This window comes from Gavia stellata, chromosome 3, assembly GCF_030936135.1.
Source record: "Gavia stellata isolate bGavSte3 chromosome 3, bGavSte3.hap2, whole genome shotgun sequence".
NCBI lineage: Eukaryota > Metazoa > Chordata > Aves > Gaviiformes > Gaviidae > Gavia > Gavia stellata.
In genome coordinates this window covers 46,552,199-46,565,661 of record NC_082596.1, presented here as the reverse complement: position 1 = coordinate 46,565,661, position 13,463 = coordinate 46,552,199, and the positions used below count along the sequence as shown (strand labels likewise).

The following is a 13,463-nucleotide window of genomic DNA, read 5'->3' as shown; positions in this document are numbered from 1 at the left end:
AACGCGATGCAATAGCTTAGGGACAAATGGAAAGTTAAAGATTAATTGAGACCCGAAACATTTAATTCATTAATTAGTGAGCTTAGCGATATCTACCTTAATATTGTGACAGCCTTGCTGCTGGCACTCTTGAAATAACTGATACAGATTTGAAGGCTTTTTGGAGAGTCTTTTCCTGCTGGCACAGTTGTGGAGAGGTTGCTAAGTTTAGATCACAGGAATGCAAAGTTACTCAATCAAACACAGAAGTCTGCAAAGGTCATGCAATAAATGGAGATAAAAATGAGGTTTTGTTTCTTACTAGAGGATCATGGACAGCTTTCCCCCTTCCTCCTCCCCATGGCTTTGCTGTAAGTTCTGGGCAGTGGTGATTCTACCAGGTCTGATCAAACCTGGAAACTCTGTTGGCAGTGGTTTGAAGGCTGCATCTAAACCCAGCCAGCAAAGAAGAAAAAAAGGGGAGGGGGGGCACGTTAGGGACCTGAGAGCTATTTTTAGGTGTGCAGACTAGGGACCTGATGGCAATATCAAAGTGCTTTTGCGATTACTTGGTTTTCATGTTAGAGGGTAGAGTCTGTCAGCACATTGTTTTTACTGTCTGGACTCCTGCTTTTGAAAAGCTGATCCAGTTAATTTCAATGATACACTCTACAGTAATCTTGCCTATTAAAATAAATGGAATCCAGCACTTTCAACAAAAGCCCTTGACGTTACGATCCTCCCATGTATTGTCAGGGTCCTGGGGCACTGCAGCTCATGAATAACACAGATGGAGGAAGGTTTATAGAGTCTGTGGCAGTGGTTTTATTTCGTATCTGAAGTGCGAAAATTTTCTTCCAAAGAACAACATTGTATGATATTTTTAAAATTAGTAGGCCTGTTTGGCCATACAAATAATTGTGCAGGTGCTGTAGGACTTTGTGACGGAGCCCTTTGGAGGGAAAACTGGAGTGTTGCAGAGGCTGTGTGCTAACTCAAAAAGCCAAATTAAAAACGTATGCAGCCTTGCTGCAGCATGTGGGTGGCATTTAGGCAAGTGCAGAGTGTTGTTAAATGTCGAAATCAAATATAGGCATGGGGAAAACTGGTGTGTGAATGGAAAGACTGATCACATACTTGTCCTGTCATTTAAATGTGTGGTAAGTTCCTCTGAAATTGAAAATCTGCTTGGTAACAAGCCAGCTTGTAGGGAAATACAAATCTGATCCTAAGTCTCCATCCTTTTCTAAAATCTAGCCTTTCCGTAGGTTTGAAATACTAAGTCCGAATTTAAAATTTATTAACAGTTGCCTTTCCATTTTCATGCTGAGGCTGTGGACTTACTGTCTGCCCATTCACGCTGATGATGGTGCCTGTAAAATCAGGCAGCTGGCAATATAAGTAATGAATATTAACCTCAAAACACAGCTCTGAGGTGGAAGAAATCCCTGTTTTGTAGATCTGAAAACTGAGGTACAGAGATTAAGTATTTATTCAGCATCCTTTGAAAGGCTATGGCACGTACAGGATTTGATCTTTGCTCTGGAAAACCTCAGTCCAGTGCTTGATAATGACCTTTTTATCATAGAATCATTAAGGTCAGAAAAGACCTGTAAGATCATCAAGTCCAACCATCAACCCAACACAACCATGTCCACTAAACCATGTCCCACAATGCCTCGTCCACACATTCCTTGAACACCTCCAGGGATGGTGAACTCCACCACCTCCCTGGGCAGCCTGTTCCATTGTTTCACCACTCTCTCAGTAAAGAAATTTTTCCTAATATCCAGCCTGAACCTCCCCTGGCGCAACTTGAGGCCATTTCCTCTTGTCCTGTCACTAGTCACTTGGGAGAAGAGACCAACAACCACCTCTCTGCAACCCCCTTTCAGGTAATTGTAGAGAGCGATGAGGTCTCCCCTCAGCCTCCTCTTCTCTAGACTGAACAACCCCAGCTCCCTCAGCCGCTCCTCATAAGACTTGTGTTCCAGACCCCTCACCAGCTTCGTCGCCCTTCTCTGGACACGCTTCAGCACCTCAATGTCCTTCTTGTAGTGAGGGGCCCAAAAGTGAGCACAGTATTTGAGGTGCGGCCTCACCAGCGCCGAGTACAGGGGCAATCATCTTGGAGGTAAAATGCCAAAAATTCGTGCAAAGCTCCTTCTTGGTTTGAAGAACAAAATACTAAGAAATCTGTAATGATTTAGGCTTCCTAACCTGAAATAACCCTGTAACCCTGAGATTTTGCTGTGTAAGACGAAGTTTTGGTGGATTTTAAAACAGTTCCCTGTATGTGATGATCGAGTCCTTACCTACTGTTTATCTCACCATATGCGGAATACTCTTTTTTACCAGTTAAAAACAGGCACAATGCTATCTGAAGTCAGGAAAAATGCATTTAGTAGACTAGCAGCTATCTTACCAAGAACATAAAGTTACAACTGTTCTTAAATAGAATTTACATTTTACAGTCCGTGTAAAAAGTTTCTCTCATTGTGCCCTTTTGGAAAAGTTGCATGCTTATGCTAGAACTTCTGGTGAGAGCAGAGCAGTGATCAAATCCTGCAAAATCCTCTAAGCACTTCTTTTGTTTTGACTGCTGTGAAAGGTGAAGGTGCAAGACACTAAGTCTTACCTGCAGCAAGTTTTCGGAGACTTGTTGATATTGTAAAATAATTTACACCAGCCAGGTGTTAGGATGAGGAAGGACCATGAAGAGTTTCAGGGTGCCATATTCGGTTATTTTAGTGTGCAATTTATTGTCACTTGTTACTGTTCTTTTGCCATTGTTTATTCAAACTGACTGACATAAATCAAAATTTAGTAATTGATGTCACTGAGTTTTAAACACGTCTGAGAGAAGCCCTGAGACAGTAGATTTTTAATACGTGGAAGGGACATTTGTTTTATTCTGGTCAGAATATGTTAATCAGTAGTCCTCACTGAGTTAGATATTGGGCAAAACGTCAGATATAATCAGCTCAAGAATAAAAACAATGCAGGTACTTTTGGTGGACTAATGCAGGAGAAATAAGCCTAAAGCTTTCTGAAGCAAGCTAAAAATGATGCTTCAGGTCCTCTAATCCTCCCTCCTTCCCCTGCCCCACTGTGTAGCTATTATTTTATCCATTCAATTTGGGAGAGTCCTGCCCTGAATGCTTTTGCCAGTGACATCACCTTTTAATCTTCCTCCTGTTCATTTGCAGCTACTTTGGAGCTGCAGTTCCTTTTATGTCACTCCCCCAATATTTAGAATTTGTAGTTTCCTCAGATAATTGGCCATCTTGACAAGAAGAGTGACATAATCAGCTGTCAGATACTTTTCATTCCTGACTTCCATGCCAAATCTGACATGTGGATATTGGGATAATACTGTGTTATCTTAATTAGGTGTATCTTCATGATGCATATGAAACTACTGCAATGCCTTGCCAGGGTATCTTTGAAATGAGATTCCCTACTTAAGGGTTTTCTTCCTTCTTAAATAAATAAAGAGTAAACGAACAATTGCAGAGTCCAAGTCTGAATCCTAGCACTTCCTGTTAAACCTCACAAAATAGTGCAAGAAACATGTTTGGTCTGCTTTCTAAGGCTTGATGATGTGATAGGAAGGATGTTGTATGTAACATCAAAGAGTGATGTTGTTATACCTCTGAAGCATGACTTCTGGAAGTCCAAGTGAAATAATGTATGTTCATTTTTCTCCTGAATACGGCAGTTTTTAATAGGCTTGGATTCTTATCAGAAACGTTCCAATGATTTCCTTCATTGTGTTTGCGTGTGCTTTTTTTTTGACTAGCCAAATTTCTCTCACACTTCCCAAAGTCCTGTTAAGTGGCTCCCTGCTGGGTTTAGTTAAGAGCGGTGCCGAACAAATTGCAAGCTGCCATAACTGGCCAACAAACCACTGGTGATGAGCAAATGTTTCTGCTCTTTCAGCTCATGGTGAATGTTGCTGTTTTTTTAATCCCAGCCCATGATGTTCAAGTGGAAAATGGTGAAGTCTGGACTACGGACAGGCCTGAACAGTGTTTTGGACCTGAGCATACAGAGTCTGGCAAAGGATCAGGGTGGATCATAACTTTCGCACTTGACGTTTATATATTCATGTGAGGATTAAAGTCTTGAGAGTATTCCTGGCCCAGTGGTCATCCTTGAAATCGACTTCTTGGAGCTGTACAGATGATCTCAGAGCAGAAGTTAGATCTGTGTATTTATATCTCACTTAGAACGATTACAGACCTGTTTGTGAAAGACCATAAAATGTGTACCTTTAGAGAGCCCTGCAGAACAAAGCGTGTAATGCACTAAAGGTAATTCATAGGGCATGACTGGATTCATTTCTCCTCCATGTCCTCTGCTGTAGTGAATATATTATAAGTATATTGTGTTTTCCTCCCTTTCCTCCTCTAAATGTAGCCTGAGGGGAACAGATCTTGTCTGTTGTAGCATGCCTATACTGTTCTTTTTAGTGTGTTCTCATGATTTCTCTCAAACCCAAGTCTATTAATTCTCTATGCGACATGTCCATATGCTGGCATGCACATGGCAAGAAGCTTAGGGCAAGCCTGTGACTTTCCCAGGAGGGGAGATGTGAGCCCAGGGCAAAGATTTTCCTCAGTGGAGTTTTCTCAGCAGTTAGCTCTGCTGCAATGTTGCGTTCTCCTTAGTAATCTGAAAGAGATTTTATGAAAACCAAAGCCAGACAGGTATTAAATTGAGACAAATGAAGTTTCAGTAGTTATGAAGGATACTGAATTCCTTGTTTGTCCTGTGAATGGCATATGCTTAAAGGTGGGAGCAGGTAACAATCTCCTAGTATTCCTGGCTATGCCACTGATTTTCTTCAGAACAGATGTTTTTCCACAAGTTATATTCACATTCAGGTCTTCACCTGTAAACGGATGATACCTATATCCCAGCCACAGGTAAACTTATTTATAAATCCCATCGAGAATCTTAGATGATAGACCAAAGCCATGTCTGCATTAATAAAATGCAGATTTCAAAACTGGATCTAGAGAGTGAAAGAGCTGACTGTTTCAGGAGAAAGGGAACTGCTCTAGAACAGTAACCAACTCATGGGAGGTAGATAGTTTCCTTCAAATGTGTGTACCAGATCTGAACTAAAATGCAGAGGTAGACGCTCCCAAAATATCTTGTTTTTAAGTTGGAGAAAAGGTGGACTATATAAAAGACCCGAAATGTGTGAAACTGCAGTTTAATGTAATACATTGGAAACTAGTTTAATGTTACCTCTTCATGTGTGAGAGCTCAATGTATTTCGTAATAAGTTTACTGTTGCTTTTTGCACTCTTTACAGTTTCGATCCAGCTTCGTCAAATGCAGGACAAATAAGTATTGAATAGTGAAGGGGACACTCTTTGGAAAGAAAATAACAGAATGGCAAATAGCCTGCTGGTCAGGGCAGCCAGTGGGAATGGGGGGACCTGGTTGTACAGATCCCTGTTTATTCAGCATGGAACGCCTCCAACAGGAGAAATTAAGACACGCCATACATAGCCACTAATGTGCTTGTTATGAAGGACTGTGTGGAGAAAGGGCTTGAACCTAGTTCTTCCATATCCTGTCCCTAGGGAGGGCACTAGCCACCAGCTTTTGGATCTGGCAGGCACGTCATCTTAGTGTAAGTCCTCTGCTGTGGAGTGTTAATCCCATCTTGAAGCAGACTAATCTTTCCCAGGAGACATTATGTTAAAACTAGTAAATTCCTGTAACAAGTTTTGGTTTGAACAAATCAATATTTTCAGATACAGAAATATTGATTTGAAAAATTCCCTTCATATATATACTTGGTGTTTCAGTCACAAAAGCCACTTTGTATCTCATTAGTATTTCTCTGATGCCCTCATGAAGATTGTGTCTGCTCTCTCTGGGTCCCTCAAGCACGTCATTTAGCAGTGTGTTGCACACCTTTGTACTATGGTAGTAGCTCTTAGTTGTAATCACAGACCAGGGCTAACATGTTGTTAAGTATGCTGCAAAACAAAAAGCTTTGTGGTGGTCCCCAAGGTGTTTATTATCTAAATACAAGTTAAAAGGCTGGAAGTGGATAGTGTGGATGGAGTGCATGTGTGTGTGGGGAGCAAGGAAACACGAAGATATAAACGATCATTTTAAATATATTGCTTGTCAGGGCTTTATATGTGTAGTGCAGAAGGGGAGAACACTAAGAAAAGGTTTGAAACGATATAATAATTGATAAAGATATCCATTTTCACATGACTAAGTCAGCAAGACTATTAAATGTCTTAATGAACCCGAGTGCTGTACTGTGAGAGAAGATTTCACTGATGATTTAAAATATGACGTGAATTTTTTGCAGATCATGTGTTTTAATGTAGATGTTACTTAAGAAGGATGTGGGAAGGAACAATAGTCTATCTACTTATATTCAGATAATTGTATTTGCTTATTATTGGTATTGTCTTGTTGGGTGCAAACTAGACAGTGCATGAGCTGGTCCTGCCAAACAGGTTGATCCAGGTCAAGAAGAACATGTAGGATAAGTGATGTCCTTTAATCTAATTAGCCCAACCTACACCAGAAAACACCTGTGTGATGCTGCTGTTGCTGACGGAAATTTAGGAAGGTGAAATATGTGGTCAGCCCACTAATACTCTAGAATCATAGAATATCTCAAGTTGGAAGGGACCCATAAGGATCATTGAGTCCAACTCCCTGCTCCTCGCAGGACTACCTAAAACTAAACCATATGACTAAGAGCGTCATCCAGATGCTCCTTGAACTCTGACAGACTTGGTGCCGTGACCACTTCCCTGGGGAGCCTGTTCCAGCAACCGACCACCCTCTCAGTGAAGAACCTTTTCCTAATGTCCAATCTGAACTTCCCCTGATGCAGCTTCATTCCATTTCCTCGTGTCCTATTGCTGGTCACCAGAAAGAGGAGATCAGCACCTCCCTCTCTGCAGCCCTCCTTGGGAAGCTGTAGACTGTGATAATGTCACCCCTCAGCCTTCTCTTCTCTATGCTGAACAAGCCAAGTGACCTCAGTCACTCCTCATAAGTCTTGCCCTCGAGGCCTTTTACCATCTTGGTTGCCCTCCTCTGGACACATTCTAATAGTTTGATGTCCTTCTTATATTGAGGTGCCCAAAACTGCACACAGTACTTGACGTACCATCATATATCTGATGCTAAAGCATTGTGTGCCTGCTTTTTAAAATTTGCCCCTTATAATGAATGTAGTCCTCTTCTCTAACCTTAGGTTAGAGCTGTGCATGCTGCTGGAGGATGAGCACATCTTTGAACCAGAGACAAATGATGAGTCTTTCTCCTCCTCTCATCCTCTCCCTTATGAGAAGGTAACCTCTTTTCTTTCAGTTCTTTCCTTGTTTAATCAGCATGTATATTGGATGATTTAGGATGAGCTCTCCATAAACAAAGAAATGATGTAATATATGTGGTTGAGATAAAGAAGTGGTCACGTACAATTTAAATTAAAGGATGACCAGAGACCTTCCAGGGACAGCTTTAATAAACTATGATGCCACTCAGTGTCTGGAAGTCGTGCAAGACTGCTGGCAAAGAATTTTCTTGCTCAGATAGGCTGTTCCAATCTTCTCTCTCTCAACTTCTCTATGGACAGCAGAATTATTATAATATTTAATTCTGTATGGGATAGCACCTCTCTGAATGATGAGTGTTTATAAAAGCTTTCAAACTTGAAAAGCATGTAGCATTTGTACCTTTGATAGGTGACTAAAGGATTTTTAGGGATAGTAAACATTAAGCGTAGTAGAAGAAAATCGTGTGTTAGCAAGGCAATACTGGTAATGTAGTTTTGAGCAATTTATGCAGGCACAACTGGAAAGTCATCATTACTGAAGCTTGGTCTGCACACGGGAATCTGGCTGGCAAAACAATGTTGAGAAGGAGCAGGACAGTTATGTATGGGATGAGGTGCCAGGATACAAATAGGTACTCCTATGGAAGAGGGCTGAAGCTCAGCTGGTGGCTGATACCAGTTTTGTTGCATTTTTCTCCACTACGCTATCATGTAATTACCACTTAGTGTGTGAATTTTCACAGCGTAAAAAACCTCACCCCTAAGCCAATATAACTTACATTGTCTTAATAGAGATACAGTTGCACTAAGGGAAAAAAAAATCTTTTTCTAAGTAAAGAGTGTTTTATTTTAAATTGCTAATTTAAGCCTTATTGGCAAAAGAATGTATAAAGTTTGGACAAGCTCTGCCAGTGTAGCTCTGCTACAAAACTTTTTCTTAAGAGTCAAGCTGGAACGCTTTTGAACCTTGGGTTCTAACGTGCAGCGCAGAAGGAAAGAGAAATGTATTCTTGCCTATTCCAGATAACAGTGGAGAAGCTGCCCAATCTGTCGCGCCTAACCATGCTGCTGAATCGCTACACTACAGATCCCCGGTATCAGCAACTCTTCATCAATCTGGTAAGACTGAAGCCAACTCTAAAAACAAACATTTCCTCCATGAACAATGTGTTTGTTATATTTTCTCATTTGTTTATGATGGCTGTGTCAGCCGCACTGATTTACATAAACACTGCCAATCCTGGGACATTACACTCTCAACAAAAGTAGCTGAGTACAAACAGCATTCCGAAGTTTTAATTCATATTGTATAAACATAACAGATGTTGATAAAATGAGCCAAAAAGAAAATACAACAAAGGAGACCATTTCAAGGGGGCTTTTGATTAAAATACATTCCAGATTGACAAAATGATACAATGTTAATGGAATAGATCATTTAAATGTCATTATTTGGCTCTTATAGTCCTATAAAGCAAATATAAAGCAACGCTTTTGAGATTTTAAGGCTCCATTATGGTACAGTGCCTATACATCAACTTATAAATAAAGCTATGTTTCTTTCCCCTTTGCTTTTTTTTTTTTAATCCCTGCTATGACATTGCCACATTTATTTCCTAAACACTGTACTAAAATACTGGGTCCAAAAGCAATAATGTGTTTGGTATACTGAATAAGGCCTAAAATAAATAAGTTATAAACAAAATAAATGTAGTTTCTGCCTCGGTGAATTTCCAGTCTAAAGCATTGAAACTGAGATGGGGGGACACTGGGAAATCCAGGCCAGAGCGGCTAATTCAGATGGGTTTTATTTAAAAAGTTATAAAATCTGCTCCTGTTCACTCATGTGTAAAGAAGATGGAACTGAGTTTGAGATCCATTTAGTCTGAATTCCTTGCTTTGAGAATAGCTAGAAGGAGAGAAAAGTTATAATAAGCACAACGGTCGTAATTATCTAGTTTAGTTAAAGAGTTTCCTTTTAATAGATGGGGAAACTGAGGTGGAGAGAGGACACATGGCTCTCCAAAGTTCAAGAGGTCATACATGGGAGTAGAAGCCAGTTCAGCTGAGACTCAGTCCAGTGCTTGCGCCGTGGGGCCACACAACTTTTTTGTTATGGGAAACCTATTGCACTCAATTAGGTTTCACATTGATACCTAACTTTTTAATATCTGATGTGATCCCTGAAGCATAAACAACTTGTTATTATCACTCATGAAAGCTCTGTTTCTGATATTCACAGAAATATCCATTGTGAAGTTCTTGGGCGTAATCTTGTGGCAGTGAGTTCCACAGCAAAATTATATGTGGTATAGAAAGAGGAAACATTTTTAATTTTAATTTTTTTCCTCCTTATGTTTTTGAATGTCTTGTCAGTCCTGTAAATGAAAGAGGGAGAAGAGACATGTCCCTCTATACTGTGCATGTATTTATGTTATTTTATCACGTCTTTGTTTCATTTTTCCTCTGTCTGGGGAAGCATACACTTGGGAAGCATAATACACCTTCTTTGACAGAGCTGGCCAAGTCATAAGAAGGATACCGTAGAGTTATGTGAAAAGTAAAAACTTAGTGAACACCTATATAAACTATAAATATCAGCTTGGTTAACAATAAAATGGTCCTTAGCTCTGTTCCTGTCAAGAAACTGTTATAGTCCTCATAGTTTTCAATGACTAGAGTTTAGTGCTTTCAGGCCCTCTTCTTCTCAGAGCCGTGTGATTGTTTTCTTTGTCCTCTTCCTTGCAGTCTACGTTTCTATGTGAATTGACTTTTATAAGCACTTACTGCAAAATATTACAGGATGTCATAAACGGTTGTGTAATGAGATAGCAGCTATAAAAAATCTTAAGACTTAATAAATATTGGGGTCACTGACTATTTCCAAGTAAAAACTCAGACCATATCAATGGAGCTCAACTTTGCTTTTCTAGCCTGTGAGATTTGGGTACATTCCAGTCATAATAGTTTATTTAGAGTGAACCTGATGGTTTACCAAAAAAGAAAGTATTTTTTTACTATGGTATTTCCGGATGGCATAATTGGGGATGGGGAACAGGGAGAGAAGAACTAATGTTCTTATTGGTGCCTGTCCCTCAAGCCTGCTACCTCTCTCTCCCCGGCCTCCTTCCTGTGCCTCTCCTTCCCACCCCTGTGGCAGGGGTAGACTCATGCTTTTGTGTTCTCCCTATGTCTTCTCTCTTTACTTTACAGGAGCCATACATAAACAAATCTGCAATGTCAGTCCAAGCTCATTTCTCGCTGCAACGCACCTACATCATCTTTCGCACCCTGGGGCTACGCCACCTCACTGTTGTTGACCAGCAGAACCAAGTGGTTGGGGTGATCACCAGGAAGGACCTGATGCCTTTCCCACTGGAGGACAGGCTCAGGCTCCAGTTGGCACCACAGAGCCCTGATGCAGGTGAGCAGCCCCTGGATTCAAGGCCACGGATGCGTTCTTAGGCTTTGTCACTTCTTTTTGAGCCTATGTTCTTCTTCAGGAAAAAATAATCAGATCTTTTCCACTTGATCCCTTCTGGAGAAGAGATGCTTAAAAGCTGTTGTATCGAGACATATGGGATTGTAGCCCAGAGCTATGTCTCTTCAGCTGTTTGGTGACTGCAAAATTCATTAATTTAAATGCTTGTGAGACAAAATAAGAATTCCTGTGTTTATGGAAGATGTACATAAAATCAGATGTGAAGGATGGATGTCAAGAATGCTTTTGTCACCCTGTGTCTATGCCTCCCAATGAAAAAATGTCATAATCATTAGCAGCAGTTATGTTGGCAAAGCCTTTCAGTGACAATTAAATCTTCAGTCTCTGAGTGTCTGCCCTTTAAAAAGGAGAATGTTTCCATATCAGCGTTTTTATGTTGAAATATATATGTTTAACTGAGAGGAAATACTGCCTTGAGAGAAGTGGGCAACTGAAAGGAACAAGGGATTGGCCTTTCTTATTGGCCTACATGTATTAGAAATTGAAAGGGAGAATTGTATGTAAGAGAAAGATATCGACTGTGGGACTCCTGCCAAATTCCCATCACACTTCTCAGTGAGAGAAACTTGACATGCTTTTCTGTTGCCTACATTTCTTTCAATTTCTGCAACTCCTAGAATAGGCTCTCTTTCTCTCCTTCCATCCGATACGATAACATTTTTAGTTAAGTTGACATGCAGTGAGGTATGGGGCAAATTCTAATAATGGGAAAGCAAGATAATAAATTGTGGGAGCAGTTTTTGTGTATATAGCAGCATATTTACAAACTGAGCACAAATTAAATAATTCTTCATGATTTTGGAGTCATGTAATGTTTGAAACCTTGGAAAGTGTTGTTTGTTAATAAATTAATGTGAACAATTTTTTGGATAAAGATGCTTTTAGATTTCCTTCTATGACTTTGTAATTGATGTTTAATTTTGTTCTGTTAAACACCAGAGGGATTCCCACAGATTTGGATATTAAAATAAAACACGTATGAAGGAATCCACCGCTATTAACGTTGTTATAATAAATACCATGGAAAACTAGTAATAATTTACTGGTTATAAAAACTTGCCAAAATTCCTGAAAGTGAATTTTTGGTATTTGAATCATGCAGCTTTGAGTCTCCTCTGAAACAAAGATTTGTTGGATTTTCTCCTGTTTTCCCTGCTGGATCTTGTCTTTATTATCAATAATGTTGCTTTTGTAGCACCACAGAGAATGCACAGCACTTTAAAACTTAAGTGCCCAGTCAATGCAAATAGCTGGCAGCCCAGAAACTTATGAAGGTACATGAGAAAAGCTCTTTAAATGGTCAGTTAAAATATGTCATATGCAAGGTGAGAAACGTTTTGCAAATCATCCATCCAAGAGACATGGAGGTGGATGTTTGTTTAGATTCTGTTACAGATAGTAGTATTTTGTTCATTAGTACACTAGTAAGGTCATTGTCACTATTGGTCTATGCCTCACCTTCCTGAAAAATGCATTTTTCTTGAAGGAATTAGGGTTTGTGTGCTAGCAGAACAGGAGATCTAATCTAGAAACCCCTAGTGATTTCCCCTTAAGGCAGCGAGAATCTCTTCTCTTGATAACAAAATCTGAATAACCTTGCCATGAATTTGCATTTTGTGCTTCAAAGCCCATTGCTTATTTCCTTTTCCTTGATTTATTGAGTACACAAAATATCGTCCTTCTAAGACCTGAATAATGTAATTTCTTTTTGCTTACAGTATCTTTGGCTAAACGACTCAGTACAAACTGTAGTTGGGATGTACGTTGCAGAGTATGAGGGCTGGAGACAGCCAGGATATCTGTACCTTGTTACATAACTTTGAACATGTCACTTAAATGCTTGGCATAACATTTACTCTGCCTTTAAAGTTGGAACAGTGATATGGATCCACCATAGTTACTGTGAAGAGTACATGTGTGAAAGATATGATAGGAATATAAACTATTTATAATAATATTTTGTGCAGGCCAGTTGTAAAAAGCTGTGCAGGATTGGCTTTTTTTTTAGTAACAAGTGTAATTTCTAAGGAAAAGTTCACACAATTTACATGGAACATCTTGTAACTGTGTTGTGAGCTGGGTTGGGGATGGCATACTGCATTTTTCCATACATTATTATCTAGTTCCATTGCTAGATGAGATTTTTTGTAATACATGTGTGTTTGTGAAGACACAGAAAACAGAATTCCTCCCAGGACTTCCTGAAACAAGTGGCTCCCTTATATTCTGGACTCCAGTGAAAAATCTGTCTCATCACAAACCATAATAGCCGTAATACATACAGGAAAGTGAAAACAGGTGAAATTTGTAGGAAGCTTTTCATTAATATGTGATTCCCATGATCCTTATATAGAACAGGTCTCTAAGGAATGGCAGTAACAAGTAGTCATATCATTTGACTCTTTGGCACAAGATAATTCCGTTTTTCTTCTTGTCTGCTTATAGTGAATGGTAAATGTTCTTCTAGTTCTTCATATGATTTGAACTAAAGACTAGATAGTTAGAGCAAAGATGCTACTTTTGTATGAAATACAGTTTGTTTATGAATTTTCACAATTTCTGAACACAAATCTCTGTGACAGAGATAAAGGGCTTCACAACAAAATTCAAGTCACTGGGATTATTTTTGGTTTGTGCTATGCATCTATA

At 39.6% G+C, this 13,463-nt stretch overlaps 1 protein-coding gene across 1 annotated transcript in view; it reads left to right on the top strand.

Moving 5' to 3' along the window:
* Window positions 1–10,844, top strand: part of LOC132316805 (chloride channel protein C-like) — an 82,288-nt gene extending 71,444 nt beyond the window's left edge. Inside the window, exons 14-17 of the mRNA XM_059815884.1 lie at window positions 7,232–7,328; window positions 8,336–8,431; window positions 10,526–10,736; window positions 10,816–10,844. Of these exons, the coding sequence (XP_059671867.1) occupies window positions 7,232–7,328; window positions 8,336–8,431; window positions 10,526–10,736; window positions 10,816–10,844 (433 nt within the window). The remainder of the gene's footprint in view (window positions 1–7,231; window positions 7,329–8,335; window positions 8,432–10,525; window positions 10,737–10,815) is intronic.
* The last annotated feature ends 2,619 nt before the right edge of the window (window positions 10,845–13,463 follow it).